An 18,530-nucleotide genomic window follows, 5' to 3' on the forward strand; every position below is an offset into this window, starting at 1 on the left:
CAGTTATTACTGCACTTCTTACTTCTGTCACAGGAGCCACGGGGGCGCAGCTGAGCAGAGTCCCAAACAGGGGGCACAGGAGCCTCATGCGTCTTCTGCGTCGTCTGCACATGTTTGGCCGACAGTTTCTCCCCCCCCCCCCCCCCCCCATACATATGCATGATCAACTCTGCCAAGCATTTCTGTGTTATTAATAGGAAGAGTGGAGTAAGGCTAAGGGGGTCATTTCTCAAACTCCAGAGATCTCATTCATTGCTCTGCTAGATTTAGATCAAACTGACAGCTCAAGTGCCACCAGCTTGCTCCCCCTCCTAGCCATGTCCCCATCGCCAGTACTTACCTTTTCTGTAGGGGCGCCGCTCCACGGCTCCTCCATCTTCTTCTCTGCGCGCTGCACTGACGTCACACAGCGTCGGGTCATAGTGCGCACTTACGTGTGTGATGACCTAACGATGTGTCAGGATACAGTGCAGCGCGTACGGGCTGGCGGGTGACCACGGAGCGGTGATTAATATTCGATGACGCCAACAAATGTTTTTGTGTCTAATTACTCTATTTTAGTTAAGTAATTGTTTCAGCCCTAAACGATATGCCTTTGTCGTCTTGGGTATAAGAATCTATTATTACCATTTTATTTTTCCATTCCATTTCGGATTATTTTACCAGTCTGCCTGACTTCTCACGTTACTCTGTAAACTGCTTGGTTATTTATTTTAGAATGAACTTGTAAATTCCTTCCCTATAACAATTCTCTCAAGAATCTCCTTTAGCTGCACCCAGAGTCCGCCACACGAGCTAGTGTGACTTGCATGGGATTTTACGATGAGCCGGCCTTCCTGTTCCGTAAAGATGCCACCTTGTACCAGCCTAAAGTTCTTTCCGTTATGAACTGCGAACCCTTAACCTCCCCCAGGTTTCACTTTTTGGCAGTGAATTAAAGTAAATTACGCAGCACTGGTCGTCATGTCCATCTTTCCAGCAGGGTCCAGAGTATGTAAGTAGAACATTCATAACGATGTTGGCAGCTCCACGTGGGCTCCTTGGGCATAATTCCTAATTAATAGAACATCTGCCTCCATGGTGGAAGACTACCGAGCATAGCAGCTTGTCTCATCCTTCATATAAGTCTCCAGAAGAATTTTGGTTGGCAATTTCTGGTCGCAATATTCGTCCGGGTCAGACACGGTTAAGAAAGAACAGAACATAATTTGATACCAATACAGATATTTCAATATCAAATGTAAATCGACAGTTGAGCGCGGAGGGCTGCACTTGAATACGCTACCCCAAAATTACGAGGGGTTTGTTTGTTTTTATTTTTACTGATGACCAATCCTCTGCCACAGCCGGGACCCCCGCCAATCAGCTTTTTGACAAGACCGCGATGCTCCCGCTGCTTTCCCTTGGCCAAGTGATCTCACGTTCATCGTTCACATGGCCTAGGGGGCGCAGCTCAGCCCCATTTGAAGTGAATGGATCGGAGTGCAATACCAAGCACAGCCACTATACAGTGTACAGCACTGTGTTTGGTGATCTACTGTCGGTACCTTCTCAAACAGCTGATCGGCGGGGGTCCCAGGTGTCCGACCCCTACCAATCAGATGATGACCTATCCAGAGGAGGATAAAAAAAAAAAAAAAAACTCTTGGAAAACCCCTTTAAATTGAAGGATAACTGGAAGACCTATATGTAAGCTGTCTTTCGTGGTTCATTACATATCTTACTCCTGTCCTTTGGATCAGAAGGGGACATTACAGCCCACATGTAAGAGGAGCTCTGTGTCCCCACGACAACACTTCTTGTTCCTGAGCTCAAGCAGCTCACTGGAGGAATGCCCTGTAGATCTGTTGGTTGCTATAAGTGGCTCTTGTGCTTCAGTATTGCTGTGTATGACTAATTCTCCTAATCCTGGTCTTGTCTGGAAGACCATCAACATGTCTAAGCCTTCAGCAAGGTGCTGGGTCCTCCAGACTCTTCATTGCCGCTGCAAGATGCCTTCTTGCTCGCAGTCCAGATCCAGATGTTGTTAGGCCTTCTTGGATCTGCGGCTGGTTTCTTGGCTGCTTTCCCACCAGTGATCCCATGAGTCAGCATTCTGCTGGAAACTGGGATTTTTTTTTGGCCGCAGGTTCCCGGAAGATAATCCATGTGTCTTACAGACGGTGTCATGGCATGTCGTCCATCACACGTATAATTAACTCTAGTATGATAAGTTACTTTCCAGTAAAAAGTGATTCATTTTACTGTATTTTTCGTTTTATAAGACGCACCCCAGGTTTAAGAGGAGGAAAATAAGAAGAAAAAAAAAAACGCATATCCTCAGATCAGACCCCCCCCCCCCCCCCCCCATAAATATCAGGAAATCAGATCAGGCCCCCCATATCACGACATCACATTTGACACCCTTATCAGGATATCACATCAGCCCACCTTGTCAGACACCCTTCAGACCTCAGATTATGGGAGTGATCGATTGGTGCATTATGGTTTGTATGAATGATCCAACCATTAGCTCCTTCCTGACTAAACTGCCAGAGAAAAACACCAACACAGTGGGTCTGCGCAAAGTGACAAATGATGGGCCGAATCTGGCTGATCATGCCATACATTTTCATACAATCATGGGCAAATAAATCCCACCGGGTAGATCAAATTTTTCGTAGACAATAGTCCGCCATCCCAAACGCTTACTGGGGTATAACTTTAAAATGGTTCTCAGCCAAAGTGGTCCAAATCATCCATTTTGTCCGACTTTTATCTTATGTGGATGGGCAGCTGTACTAGCGAGTTGTTTTTGTCAGTGATTTACAGCAATCAGTCTGGATGAAGGCTCCTGTTATCAGACCTATCAGATAAAAGCTGCTGTTGAAACGTATCTGGCCTGAAGCCAGAGCTAAATAATATGATTTGCAATGCAGATTTTTTATTTATTTATTCTAGTCGGTTTGTGAATTTATCACCCAATAAAGAGCGCCAATCTTTGTCCATGGGAAGTTTTTGGTATTGCAGAACAGCCCCATTAAAGTGAATAGACCGTCGTGGCTAAAAGGAAACCTGTGACCATGATTTTGCCCATAGAGCTGGGGACATGGGCTGCTATATGGCCGCTAGCACATCCGCAGTACCCAGGTCCCATAGCTCTCTGCGCTTTTATTGTGTTAAAAAAACCGTTTTGAGTGATATGCAAATTACCTGATATGAGTCCTGTAGCCGGAGATGAGTCAAGCGGAAAGGAGCCCAGCACCGCCCCGCGTCCTCCGAATCTCCTCCTTGCTGGCTGACGTCACAGAGCTGGAGCGCCGAAATCTCGCGATGCGCGAGCTAGCGCATGCGCAGTGTCTGCATCATGTTCATTCCCTGTGCTGGCATCAGCACAGGGAACGAACTATGCATGCGCTAGCTCGCGCATCGCGAGATTTCGGCGCTCCAGCTCTGTGACGTCAGCCAGCAAGGAGGAGATTCGGAGAACGCGGGGCGGTGCTAGGCTCCTTTCCGCTTGACTCATCTCCGGCTACAGGACTCATATCAGGTAATTTGCATATCACTCAAAACGGTTTTTCAACACCATAAAAGCGCAGAGAGCTATGGGACCTGGGTACTGCAGATGTGCTAGCGGCCATCTAGCAGCCCATGTCCCCAGCTCTATGCGCAAAATCATGGTCACAGGTTTCCTTAAGTTTTGAGAATTACATAAATATTGGAAAAGTTGCTGCTTAAGTTTTTATAATAGCAATTTGCATATACTCCAGAATGTTATTTAGAGTGATCAGATGAATTGCATAGTCCTTCTTTGCCATGAAAATTAACTTAATCCCAAAATAACCTTTCCACTGCATTTCATTGCTGTCATTAAAGGACCTGCTGAGATCATTTCAGTAATCGTCTTGTTAATTCAGGTGAGAATGTTGACGAGCACAAGGCTGGAGATCATTATGTCAGGCTGATTGGGTTAAAATGGCAGACTTGACCTGTTAAAGGAGAGTGATGCTTGAAATCATTGTTCTTCCATTGTTAACCATGGTGACCTGCAAAGAAACGCGTGCAGCCATCATTGTGTTGCATAAAAATGGCTTCACAGGCAAGGATATTGTGGCTACTAAGATTGCACCTCAATCAACAATTTATAGGATCATCAAGAACTTCAAGGAAAGAGGTTCAATTCTTGTTAAGAAGGCTTCAGGGCGTCTAAGAAAGTCCAGCAAGCGCCAGGATCGTCTCCTAAAGAGGATTCAGCTGCGGGATCGGAGTGCCACCAGTGCAGAGCTTGCTCAGGAATGGCAGCAGGCAGGTGTGAGCGCATCTGCACGCACAGTGAGGCGAAGACTTTTAGAAGATGGCCTGGTGTCAAGAAGGGCAGCAAAGAAGCCACTTCTCTCCAAATAAAACATCAGGGACAGATTGATCTTCTGCAGAAAATATGGTGAATGGACTGCTGAGGACTGGGGCAAAGTCATATTCTCAGATGAAGCCTCTTTCCGATTGTTTGGGGCATCAGGAAAAAGGCTTGTCCGGAGAAGAAAAGGTGAGCGCTACCATCAGTCCTGTGCCAACAGTAAAGCATCCTGAGACCATTCATGTGTGGGGTTGCTTCTCATCCAAGGGAGTGGGCTCACTCACAATTTTGCCCCAAAACACAGCCATGAATAAAGAATTTTTGCCCCAAAACAGCCTCCAACAGCAACTTCTTCCAACAATCCAACAACAGTTTGGTGAAGAACAATGTATTTTCCAGCACGATGGAGCACCGTGCCATAAGGCAAAGGTGATAACTAAGTGGCTCGGGGACCAAAATGTTGACATTTTGGGTCCATGGCCTAGAAACTCCCCAGATCTTAATCCCATTGAGAACTTGTGGTCAATCCTCAAGAGGCGGGTGGACACAACAAAAACCCCTAATTCTGACAAACTCCAAGAAGTGATTATGAAGAATGGGTTGCTATCAGTCAGGAATTGGCCCAGAAGTTGAATGAGAGCATGCCCATTCCGAATTGCATGGGGAGGGGGGTCTGTGTATGGCACTGCTATGGGGAAAGGGATCTGTGCACTGTTATGCCCATAACAGTGCACATATCCCCCTCTCCATAACAGTGCACAGATCCCCCTCCCCATAGCAGTGCCATACACAGATCCCCCTCTCCATAACTGCGCCACCCACAGATCCCCCACTCCATAACGACGCCACCCACAGATCCCCCTCTCCATAACGGCGCCACCCACAGATCCCCCCCCCCCCTCTCCATAACGGCGCCACCCACAGATCCCCCCCCCCCCCCCCTCTCCATAACGGCGCCACCCACAGATCCCCCCCCCCCCTCTCTCCATAACGGCGCCACCCACAGATCCCCCCCCCCTCCATAACGGCGCCACCCACAGATCCCCCCCCTCCCCTCCATAACGGCGCCACCCACAGATCCCCCCCCCCCCTCCATAACGGCGCCATCCACAGATCCTCCCCATAATAGTGTCGTCCACAATTTGTTTTAATATGGCCTTTGAACATCATTTTTCAAGTAAGATCATATAAACCTCTTTGTTTTGTAATTTTGTCGTTTTTCCCGATTAATCAATTAATCGTAGAAATTAATCGGCAACTAATCGATTATTCAAATAATCGTTAGCTGCAGCCCTAGTTGAGAGCATGCCCAGTCGAATTGCAGAGGTCCTGAAAAAGAAGGGCCAACACTGTAAATACTGACTCTTTGCATAAATGGCATGTAATTGTCGATAAAAGCCTTTGAAACGTATGAAGTGCGTGTAATTATATTTCACTACATCACAGAAACAACTGAAACAAAGATCTAAAAGCAGTTTAGCAGCAAACTTTGTGAAAACTAATATTTGTGTCATTCTCAAAACTTTTGGCCACGACTGTACATAAGTTTAAATCCTGGGATAACCCATATTTCCTTTCCGCAGGATAGGTGATAAGTGTCTGATCCTTGGGGGTCCGATCACCTGGGTTCCCAGCATTCACAAGAACATGGGTCCAGTAGTCAAGCGTGCACTTTACTGTTCCTACGTCTTTGGGACGGACAGAGATGGCTGAATAGCCAAGAAAACCAAATCCAGCACTCCAGTGACTTCAGATACAGCCTGCACACTGTCCAACAGTAACCATCACTATGAGTAAAGATTTCTATATCTGAAACGCGTCAGGGATGGTTACTTTCGGGACCATGTGCAGGCTGCTATTAACTTTACTACAGTAAAGGAGAAGTTGACGTCACTGGAGTGCTGGATCTCTAGGCCTGTCCGAGCACCCGTACAATCTGTGGGATTTATTCAATGTGTGCGCTCCGCTAGCTCCGGCAGTCAGATAGACTTGGAATGGAGTGGCAGTGCACCTTCTCGATTGACTGTCTGATCTGTGGTTAGCAGCACTTATCCTCTATATTGTGGATTGGTGAGAAGTTAAAATATTGGGGCACTGCTTTAGGGGAAGCGGCTGCTTTGGGACCCAGACCCAGGAGGAGGAGTAAAAGATTTTGTCAAGTCCCCCCTCAACAGTATTATACCATGACATTATATACGGACGGAGCGGCTTCTGGGCCTCGTCTGAGAGAGCGCTCTTGACTAGCCACAGGAGTGGGGGATGTGAAGAAGTTGCTATGGGGGGCCCCGTTCAAAAATTAGCTGTGGGGCCCAGTCATTTCTAGTTACGCCATGGCTTGGGGCAACCTGTTAAGGCTTTCATTGTGGATATTATTTTTTATTTTATTTTTTTACCCTTTTAATAGTAACAGACAATTTTGCTTTGGAAAGTCCCGGAGTTTTCCTGGTGTGGGAAATCTCTGCATTTTCACTATAGAACAATGTACTAATGGCCACCATTACAATGCTTATAGTTGTCTCCAGGACTAAGGCCCCTTTCACACGGGTGAGTATTCCGCGCGGATGCGATGCGTGAGTTGAACGCGTTGCACCTGCACTGAATCCCGACCCATTCATTTCTATGGGGCTGTGCACATGAGCGGTGATTTTCACGCATCACTTGTGCGTTGTGTGAAAATCGCAGAATGCTTTATTTTGTGCGTTTTTCACGTAACGCAGGCCCCATAGAAATGAATGGGGTTGCGTGAAAATCGCAAGCAACTGCGGATGCGGTGCGATTTTCTCACACGGTTGTTAGGAGACTATCGGGATGGAGACCCGATCATTATTATTTTCCCTTATAACGTGGTTATAAGGGAAAATAATAGCATTCTGAATACAGAATGCATAGTAAAATAGCGCTGGAGGGGTTAAAAAATAAATAAATAATAATTTAACTCTCCTTAATCCACTTGATAGCGCAGCCCGGCTTCTCTTCTGTCTTCTGTCTTTGCTGTGTGCAGGAACAGGACCTGTGGTGATGTCACTCCGGTCATCACATGGTCCATCACATGATCTTTTACCATTGTGATGGACCATGTGATGACCGGAGTGATGTCACCACAGGTCCTGTTCCTGCACACAGCAAAGAAGGAAGACAAAAGAGATGCCGGCTGCGCGATCAAGTGGATTAAGGTGAGTTAAATTATTGGGGGTTTTTTTTTAACCCCTCCAGCGCTGTTGTACTATGCATTCCGTATTCAGAATGCTATAATTTTACCTTATAACCATGTTATAAGGGAAAATAATACAATCTACAGAACATCGATCCCAAGCCTGAACTTCTGTGAAGAAGTTCGGGTTTGGGTACCAAACATGCCGATTTTTCTCACGCGAGTGCAAAACGCACTACAATGTTTTGCACTGGCGCGGAAAAATCGTGCATGTTCCCGCAACTCACCCTCACCTTTTCCTGCAACGCCCGCCTGAAAGAGGCCTAAAGGCGGCTTATATATTACTATATTGTTGTTAAGACTAGATGTGTATGGCGGTGTCCTGACCTCCTCCCTTTATGGCAGATGACGGGGTGAGGAAAAAAGGGTTGGACATGTTGGGTTTTAACTGCCCGATCCTTTTGTTCTCAAGGGAGAAAAGCCACCGCCAGAGGTATCGGCAGCAGCTTGCCCCCAGGTTCTTTTTAAGAAAACATTTCGAGCACAGCGCACATGTATGCGTATGAGGGGGTTGGAAGGAATAGATGTTTAGCTGCCAGCTATCTAAGGTGTATGGCCAACAAAAATAATAAATCTGCTTTATTGTGCAGTCATATTACATAATGATTCACATCTGAGCCGTGCTCCTGGTGTCCTGTAACCGCTGATAACACTATTCATTCAGCTGCACAGCAAATAGAAGATAAGACTTTTGTCCTGGTTCCCTGTCAGTGAACATGGCTGTGTTTTCTGTTTTTCAGCTTCCCTGATTATTCCTGACCAGACAGATCTGCGCCTCCTGGAACAACAGGGCCACCGGCGGAGTCGGACCGAAGGGGTGATGTGGCACTGGATGAACAGAAACGCCCGCCTGAAGGACCTGCTGTCTATCTTGCGGAGCCTGAGTTTATTCCGGGCACTCAACAGTTTTGAATGTTGTGAGTCCATCTCATCTCTTATTTCCTGACTGGTTTAATTTAAATTATTATTTTTTTTAATAATATAAGAAGTCTTCAGATTGATGCTGCCGTATCGATACGCTGATTCCAGCTCTTTGTCTTATACTGTTTATTTTTTTCACAAAATTGCTGTTTATTAGCAGCCCAATCGCTTAGTGACTGGTATTGAAACGCTCGTTCCCGGTAATCTGCCCGGAAAACACGCAGATCATGCGTTCGATCGGTGAGGGTCTGAAGTGGCCCCACGATCGCTGTTGCAGGTAGCGTTGAGCAGCGCCTTCTTCCACTCTCAAGCGTGCGTACTGTAAGGCAGCCAGCGAATCGCGCTAGTGAACACTTCACTGCAACTGGCTGGCCTCCAATGTACAGATGAAGTGTCAATCATTGGCTAGGCAAAGCTGCGTCCTGACGGGTGGATTAAGTTTCTGATCTGTCAGCTAAACATTAATCCATTAAATCGATTTTGGCTGGTGGCAGATTCTAATTTCTTATCATGGTTTGAGTGGGGTTCTACCCTTTACATACCAGTTTTTCCCAACTAGTGTGCCTCCAGCTGCCTTAGTGCTAAAACTAACCAACTCCATCCACTGAGTAGATGATGGGGTCGCTTACTGCAGCACTGTTCCCATTCACTTCAGTGGGTGTAGTGCTGCAGTAACCAGCTCTACCACCACGCAATGGACAAAGCTGTGTAGTTCTGGCGCTGGTGGGAATTAAGATCATAAAAATGAGATTTCAGTTGTCAAATCTGTCTGATTTCCCTGGGATCCACCAACAAACATTTAATAGGTGCTGCTTGACCGTTTTTTGATTGTTCTCTGGTAGAGGAAACTGGTATTTTACAGGATGTATCCTTTCAGATTCCTATGTTTTTCCCCAGGATACCTGATGGTCACTTATCACCCATCTAGAACTCCTGTGCTAATATGTCACCTTTAGGGGCCCTTCCACTAGCAGTAGGAATGGTCCATTCATTGAAATTACCATATTTTTGTATCTTATTAATGAACTAGTTCTGCTGCTGAAGAAAATACTAAAAAAATTAGGGAATTGATAGTCATACAGTTCTCTTAAAAATTAAAATTAGACATTATTAAGGCACAGAACCTTCCCTGTACCTCACATGGATCCAAAGATCTCCTCATTTATTGCTCCAATTGTTCTGCTAGTTTTTGTTCAAGCGGTCAGCTTAGGGGGGGCGCCTCCGTTCTCGCGGGGCATTTCCTTTTCTCGTGCAGCTGGAGGCAGTTGAAGGATGGAACTGAGCATGTGCTTCCGTCTCCATGAGAAGGACAGAGAAATTAAAAAAAAAAAAAAAGCAAACAGCAGGTGGCGCTAAACAGATTTCAGTGAATAACAGTAGCTATACCAAATTACTAATTACATGCAATTACAAAAGTATTCAGATCCAGGGGCTGGTTTGAAAACTGTTTTTCATTAAAAAAAAAAGTTAACCTACCTCTTTGCTCTCTGACATCTAGACTGTGGGAGAAGTGAATGGGTTTACAGAGACTTATTTTTTTTTGTAATTGGCACAGAAACATTCCAGAAAAGTAAGAAGCTGAAAAAGAAAAGCGGTGACACATGACGGGGAAATGCTGCTTTCACTGACCCATGAGTAAAGTGTGCCGATTCGCTCCTGACCTAAAAATATGACGTGTTCACAGCAGTAACTGCACCTGCTTGTAAAAATGGAAAAGAAAACAGGAAACAGTAGTGTACAATAATAGTCTACGCATGCTAGTAGAAGTCAGTCATACACTTTGCAATATTTTTTTAGTTTACTCACTGTGTTTCTGTTCCTGCTGTTGTTCACTTCATTAACTTGTTATATTTTTATACATTATTTTTATACTATATATAAAATTGTGTTTGTGTGTTTTTTTTCCTTTGGTGGCTGCTGCTGTAAATACAGCCTGTGGATAATTGCTGCTGTTGTGTTCATTAACTTGCATCCATATTCTTTTTTGCAGCTTCTGGCCCCTTGATATGACATCAAAGTGGCTCCATAGGCTCCCCCCTGTCCTGTTGGCATTGCATGCTCCCGTCCTGTCTTCCACTGCGCAGACTCCACAAGAAGCATTCAGCGTCTGCGCAGTGGAGACAGCTCCTTCCTAATGTGTCCCGGCCTTGGAGCGCAGGTGACTAGAGAAGTGAGTGTGCACACTGACTGAACCTGCTGCAGCGGTCGCTCCAGGGTCAGGACACCTGGAGGCAGAAGCTGATTCTACTTCCCAGACACCGAGCACTTGTTTCAGAGTCTGCTCGGTGGAAGACCGGACGGGGGAGCCTATGGAGCCATTTTGAGTGATGTCATCACAAGGGGCCAGTCGGGGGGGAAGCACATGAAAAAGAATATGGATGCAGGTTAATGAACACAAGAGCAGCAGGGACAGAAGTACAGTGAGTAAAATAAAGATATGGCAAAGTGGCTAACACCTTTTAGGCCTCGTGACCATAAGCATTTTGTGGCCCGAAAAACACGGAAGCGGTCTGTGTGCCATCTGCATTTTGCAGACAAGTATAAGAAATGTTCTATCCCTTGTGGAATAGACTTACAGATGCGTAAAGTGCACGGATGACTCCCATGTGCTTTCCGCATCCGTGTGTCCAGTCTTCAAAAGATAAAGTGTCCTATACCTGTCCATGGACCGCTTCTGTATCTTTGCGGACCACAAAATGCTTATGGTTGTGTGATGATGACGTAACACTGGAAACCGCGTCTAAAGTTCTTTTTCTCCACAGGTTGATATTGGCCTCTAATGAACGCTGATCGATGATGTCACATGTCAGCCGGCGTTCATTTAAAGGGACTTTTACAAACAGTATGGGGGGGGAATGAGCGGTTGTTACTACGAGTATTTGTCTCCGTGTAGTTTGCATATTTTCAGCATCACATCTATTAACGTGAATGTTATATGTTCATATAATGCTATATGAATGTTAACATAAAGGATGTGATCAGCCGACTAATAAACACTGGGGTGTTCAGACGGGCCGACGAGCGACCAAATGAATGTTCTTAAAGGGCATCTGTCAGCAGTTTTGTACCTGTGAAACTGGCTGACCTGTTACATGTGCACTTGGCAGCTGAAGGAATCTGTGTTGCATTGCTGAGAAAAATGAAGTTTTAATATATGCAAATAAGCCTCTAGGAGCAATGGGGGCGTTGCCGTTACACCTAGAGGCTCTGCTCTATCTGCAACAAATCTGCTGACAGATGCTCTCTAAGAACAAAGTTTATTCCTGGTGTTCAGCCCTTGTAAAAGAGACTTTAAAGGGGTTGCAAAAAGATGGCCCCTTTCTTCAAAAAATAGCTCCACCCTTGTTGTGTATGGTATTACAGCTCAGCCCCATTGACTTTAATGAAGCTGTGCTGCAATACCAGGCACAAACCGTGGACAGGCGTGGGGCTGCCTTTGGAATGAAGCTGCCATGTTTTTCTAATCGAGGACCACTTCTTTAAATTATGCTCTAAGTTAGCAAAAATGGGGGAGGATGAACTGCAACCTTAGACCACACAAGGCTTATTTGTAGTCTGTTAATATGGAGATGAATACGCCTGCACAGCTCCTATCTATACAAATACACTATTTAATTTTTTTTTTTACAAAAATGTTTTCTCCCTGCTGTTATCCCCAGCAATCAGCCGTAATTGTGTGAGAACCCGGCTGTAAGGCCCCTTTCACACAAACAATACGGATTAGGTCCAGATGTGTTCAGGGTGCGTTCAGTGAAAGTCGCACCATTTTGCAAGCAAATTCAGTCAGTTTTGTCTGCGATTGCGTTCAGTTTTTTCCTGTGCGGGTGCAATGCGTTTTGCACGTGATAAACTGAAGGTTTACAAACAACATCTCTTAGCAACCATCAGTGAAAAACGCACTTGCTTCCGGATGCTATGTGTTTTTCACTGAAGCCCCATTCACTTCCATGGGGCCAGGGCTACGTGAAAAACACAAAATATAGAACATGTTGCGTTTTTCAAGCAACGCAGAACTGATGCGTGAAAAGAAACGCTCGGGTACACAGACCTATTGAAATTAATGGGTCAGGATTCAGTGCGGGTGCTATGCATTCACGTCACGCATTGCACCCGTGCGTAAAACTCGCTCGTGTGAAAGGGGCCTAAGTGTTCACCTCTCCTGCACTGCCTCTGCTGGAGAAATAATGCATTGCATGGTGTTGCTCTTCTTACTGCTCTTAGAATGGGAAGAATTTTTGGCTGGGTTTCATCAATTTGGGCTTCTGGTTCCTGCAAGATGGTTATCGTTAGATGCAGTATGTTCTAAGGCCTAATGTACATGACCGTATCTATTTTGCGGCCCGCAAATCGCGGATCTGCAAAATATGCAGTCTGTGTCCCGTCTTTATTTTTTTTTATTTATTTTTAGTTCATGTTCCACATTTTGCAGAACAGACACACTGATGTGGAAAGCATGCATTGCGTCCTTTACGCAATAAGACAGAACATGTCCTATACTTGGCCACAAAATGCGGACCACGGACCCATTGAAGTCAGTGGGTCTGCAAAAAATGCGGATGCAGCTCGGATGGTTTCTGTGTTTTGCAGATCCACAATTTGCAGACCTCAGAATGCAGACGGTCGTGGGCATAGGACCTTACGGAGATGCAAATCACTAAATACAATAACTACGTCCTGCCTGGCTTGAGTTGTGGTGGGTGTGTGTGCAGTTTACCAGGACAGAAAAACCTCATCTGAAACTGTGTCCCGGGGCCTACAGCGTCCAGGGATTTTCTCTCCATATAGAAGTAAAACGTGAACGAAGTGCATAGTCTGTAGTGGACACCAAGGAAACATATTTTCCTGGTAGGTCTCCTTTAAGGAGCCGAGTGGGAAACGACATTGATCCGCAGCCTATTCAGAACAGTTCACCCTTGTGCACTTAGAGTACTTAATAGAGATACATGATAAGATCCATTAGCGGGAAAAACAAGATGCTAGATTTTATACTTGCTGATTATTCTGCAGACGTTGGATCTTCACAGGTTGAAGGAAATTATAGAGCAGATGTCAACGGCTCCAGTTGTATATTGACCAATTTCGCTCATAAAATATGAATATATACTGTAAACTTAATTTTTTTACGTAAGTTTATAATTGACAGCTGTCTGGTCACTAGCCTGGTTATGTGCGTGCATTAAGAATTGCGTTTTTCCTCCTTAGGGAGGTTGGGATACGAATCTAAATTGGCAGCTGCTCGAAACGCTCAACCAGCCAAGGAACCTTCACATCCCACACGTACATGGCCCTGCCCAGAGCAGAGTCGCTTGGAGAAAAGAAAGTTGCCTTCAACAGACACTGCAACATCCTCTGGTACTTTTAAAGTCCTTACGGTACTCTGTGTTGGCTGTTCCTCTACTATTCCTCTTGGAAATGTATGAATAAATATAGAACTACAATTCCCCTATAGTTTAACACATCCAGCACTGATTAGGCAGTGTGTAGGGACGTTCCCTATTGATAAAGAACATGGCAACACCCAGTTGTTAATGTCTGGATACATTTCCCAGAAGAATAACAGAGGAACAGCACAATGCAGAGTTGTTAAAAATGTATGTTTTATGGGTAATGCAAGTATTTGGTATAATAGATATGTCTGTAGAGCTCTTTAGTATTCGTATGTTTAACAGGTTTAAACGTAATACTGTTGTGCATCGTCTTTTTCTTAGAGATCCCACTGCCTCTTCCTGATCCCCCTCCTCAAAACCTGGTTTGCAGTAGCATTTTCCCATCCAAAGCATCAAGCTCTAACGGCAGTAGGGACAGCACCGCTAGTAATACTCATTCTTCTATTCAGGTAAGTCCAAGTGTCACCTATTTTAACTATGCTTCATACATGACTATCCCTCCACAAGCATAGGAGGTTCAAGGGAAGATTCACCCAAGGCTACTTTCACACTGGCGTTTCAGGGTCCGCCTGTGAGATCTGTTTCAAGGCTCTCACAAGCGGCCCCAAACGGATCAGTTCAGCCCCAATGCATTCTGAATGGATAAGGATCAGTTCAGAATGCATCAGTTTGGCTCCATTCCGCTCTGGAGGCGGACACCAAAACGCTGCTTGCAGCGTTTTAGGTGTCCGCCTGGCGGTGCGGAGCCGAACGGATCCGTCCCGACTTACAATGCAAGTCAATGGGGACGGATCCGTTTACATTGACACACTATTGGTGCAATTGTAAACGGATCCGTCCCCCATTGACTTTCAATGTAAAGTCAGGAGTCCCTAATAATATACCATCAGATCGGAGTTTTCTCCAATCCGATGGTATATTTTAACTTGAAGCGTCCCCATTACCATGGGAACGCCTCTGTTAGAATATACCATCGGATTTGAGTTAGATCGTGAAAACTCAGATCCGACAGTATATTCTAACACAGAGGTGTTCCCATAGTGATGGGGAGGCTTCAAGTTAGAAATATACTAAGAACTGTGTACATGACTGCCCCCTGCTGGCAGCACCTGATCTCTTACAGGGGGCTGTGATCTGCACAATTAACCCCTCAGGTGCCCCACCTCAGGGGTTAATTGTGCTGATCTCGGCCCCCTGATCGGAGGTATTTAAAAAGCATTGGTGGCCAGTGCGCCCCCCCCCCCCCCCCGTTGAAATGAATGGTTACGCATACAGTCCGCCAGTTATTGTCACAAAGGGTTAAATGGGTTGTCCCTTTTTTTTTTTTTTTTTTTTTTTTTTTTTTATATAACTATTGTTGATCTATTCTGAGGATAGGTCATCAGATTGGCAGGGGTCCAACACCCAGCACCTCTGCAGATCAGCTGTTTGAAGAGAAGGCAGCTCTGGTCCGAGCGCTGCTTTCTCTGCTCTCTATCTGCTTGCCGCAGCAATTGCAGTGGTGAGCGGTGTAATTACAAGTATGATGTCCTCATTCACTTCTATGGGACGGCTCTGTCTGTTCAAGTGAATACTACAGAGCAGTCCGATATTCATATTTGCTTTGTGCAACTCTTATGCTTTATTGGATTATTTTCTAAGGATACAAATGTGGATGTTAGACCTGCTGAGATGAATTAAGCTCAGAGGTGTTGATGCCTTGCAGGCTGGATTGGACTAAAGGGTCTGTTTTATTTTCCCGTAAACAGCTCTGCTCTTGTCCGCGGGCCGTGTTGGTTCGGCAGCTCTGCCCCATGAACCGACCAAGAACCGCTGTTGTCACCAAAAGCAAAAAAAATCCCTGTATGTCGAGTGGTCCCATTCATTATAGGATTATTCCTTTTTAAAAGGTGATCACTTTATGATGGGACCCCCACCAATCCCGAGAATGAAGGGGCCACAACGCCGATTTATATCTGCGTCCACTTTCCTGCACAGTGGTCCCTGGCTACAGGTGAATGGGGCCGGCTGATGGTGACTGGGTGCAATACTGCGCAGAGAAGACTTTAGATCAGTGGGTGTCCCAGATGTTGGACCCCCATTAAATATAAAGTGACGGCATAACCTAACTAATGCCAGCATTTGGTCAGAGCAGAAGCTACAGCTACTACTCCACCACTGCACTCTTAATGATGTGCCTAAGAAAAGCAGATTGCTGTCCTCTGGATGTGTTTTTTGCGGTGTGATTAAAAAATAATCCACAGGATCAGGTTGCACAGATGTAAGGTGACTACTGAGCATTTAGTTCTCTTCTCATTTTTGCACCAGGAATCCCCTAACCATAGTGACTTGGTAGAGCCTCCGAAGCATTTATTGTGGAATTTCCAAGAAGTGATCCAGGGTACAAGAAACTTCTCCAAGTCCTCCCTTGTTGGAGAAGGTGGATTTGGCTGTGTATATAAAGCAGTCATCCGGAACACTGTGTACGCAGTCAAGCGGCTGAAGCAGGTATGCTGACCCGTGCTTTATACAATGGTTACCTTGTGTAGAGGTATCTTACTCAAGACAGTGCTCTATCTGTGTCCAAGAAAAATCTGATTTACTGACTATTTAAAGAATTTTTTATTTTTTGTCTGATTTGAAAATGCATACTGTGGGGATTCACTCTGGTAGTTAGGACTAGCGGATGCAGTATAGAGGTAAAGAACACAGTTATTGAATCAAACAGCTGTGTTTATTCACACATTGGTGTATAACAAAATGCAGATAAGGTGTATCACAAAACGCAGGTTTCTTGTTGTTAGAATAGTCCATAAACAATAAGTCACCTTTTTCTCCTGGGTGTTAATTCACACCCTGTTAGCAGTTCAGCCTCATCAAGTCCATAGGCGGCCTGTTCGCCTTTAGAGGGCAGAAAACAAGAGAAAGGAGCTTTGAGTACCATTGGTTAGAAAAATATACACTTTTATTAAATACATGTTAAAAATACATATAGTAAATGCCACAAATAAGGTGAGGGGGCAGGGAAAAAGAAAACGAGCGCCATCCTGGATGGACACACTGGTCACAGTATATTGTAGTCTATCAGTGAGGTTACTGCGAGTATGGGAAAAGGCAATTGCTAGTATATGGTACAGTGACCGACCCATAAAAGCAGACCAAAAAAGTAAATGATAGTGGAATGTGAGTGAAGATCGAATAAGGGTCAAACAACCATGGCTATGGTGCATGATATATGGTACAAAGGACATAGATGATACTAAATGTAAACCGTGTACTAATAAATCAACGAGAATAGATCCGACAAGATAGCTCAACATAGACAGCACATAGCCATGGCTGGACTCATGAGATCAAGCACTCACCAAGATGGGACCAGATGTGAACAAAAAGACCAGGATGGCGCTACCCCAACGCGCGTTTCGGCGAACCCCCTGACGAAGGTTCGCCGAAACGCGCGTTGGGGTAGCGCCATCCTGGTCTTTGTCCAGCCATGGCTATGTGCTGTCTATGTTGAGCTATCTTGTCGGATCTATTCTCGTTGATTTATTAGTACACGGTTTACATTTAGTATTATCTATGTCCTTTGTACCATATATCATGCACCATAGCCATGGTTGTTTGACCCTTATTCGATCTTCACTCACATTCCACTATCATTTACTTTTTTGGTCTGCTTTTATGGGTTGGTCACTGTACCATATACTAGCAATTGCCTTTTCCCATACCCGCAGTAACCTCACTGATAGACTACAATATACTGTGACCAGTGTGTCCATCCAGGATGGCGCTCGTTTTCTTTTTCCCTGCCCCCTCACCTTATTTGTGGCATTTACTATATGTATTTTTAACATGTATTTAATAAAAGTGTATATTTTTCTAACCAATGGTACTCAAAGCTCCTTTCTCTTGTTTTCTGCCGTTTTGCTCGGAGCTTGTACCGAGTCATCTCTCTTTAGGTGTCCCCCTTATTTGCTTATTTTTTTGGGCACTGTCCCTGTTATATATATTGGGGGATCTCTGGGGTCGTTTCTTTCTCTTTCTGATTCGCCTTTAGAGGGGCCTGAGTCCTCCAGCCCGGCTCAAACCTCAAATCCCAGCACAGCCCTCAGTTCACAGCACACAGACTCCTGAGCTCCACTGTCAGAGGGAGGTAATCCTCCCCACCTATCTGTGCTGGCTGGTTTTTATGCCTGGCAAAACCTGGCCTGGAACATGGGGGAGTAGTCCCCCACACAGCACTTTGACTACTCCCAGTAAGAGCCGTCCTGGATCAGCTATGACAGCCATGCTAAATCTCAATGTGTCAATTAGCAATAGCTGATGCTGACATATAAGATACCGGCTCTTACTTCACCGAGGCCAGGAACCTCGGTGACACATACCTTCCATCCACGATGATTCCAGGTACCTCCTACAAGATTTAAAAATTGAATTCTTGAGTCAGTCCACTTTTCAGTGTAAACACTGCCACCAGTCAGTCCTCAGTCTGGTACACAAATCGGCAGCCTCCGGCACTCCAGCTGTGGTGAAAGTGCAACTCCCAGCATGCACACTTGCTTGGCTGTTCTTGGAACTCTCATAGAAGTGAATGCTGCATGCTGGAAGTTGTAGTTTCACAACAGCTGGAGTGACGAAGGTTGCCGATTCCTAGTCTAGTATTAGTGATGCCCACAGTCGGTCCTCAATCTAGTGTAAA

General features: G+C 45.3%; 1 protein-coding gene across 1 annotated transcript in view; it reads left to right on the forward strand.

Moving 5' to 3' along the window:
- The window catches only part of IRAK1 (interleukin 1 receptor associated kinase 1), a 52,832-nt gene that overhangs the window by 8,024 nt on the left and 26,278 nt on the right, over positions 1 to 18,530 (forward strand). Inside the window, exons 2-5 of the mRNA XM_044269027.1 lie at positions 8,285 to 8,461; positions 13,668 to 13,817; positions 14,174 to 14,301; positions 16,160 to 16,339. Coding sequence (XP_044124962.1) covers positions 8,285 to 8,461; positions 13,668 to 13,817; positions 14,174 to 14,301; positions 16,160 to 16,339 — 635 coding nt within the window. The remainder of the gene's footprint in view (positions 1 to 8,284; positions 8,462 to 13,667; positions 13,818 to 14,173; positions 14,302 to 16,159; positions 16,340 to 18,530) is intronic.

The sequence above is a fragment of the Bufo gargarizans genome, chromosome 9 (assembly GCF_014858855.1).
Source record: "Bufo gargarizans isolate SCDJY-AF-19 chromosome 9, ASM1485885v1, whole genome shotgun sequence".
Taxonomy (NCBI): domain Eukaryota; kingdom Metazoa; phylum Chordata; class Amphibia; order Anura; family Bufonidae; genus Bufo; species Bufo gargarizans.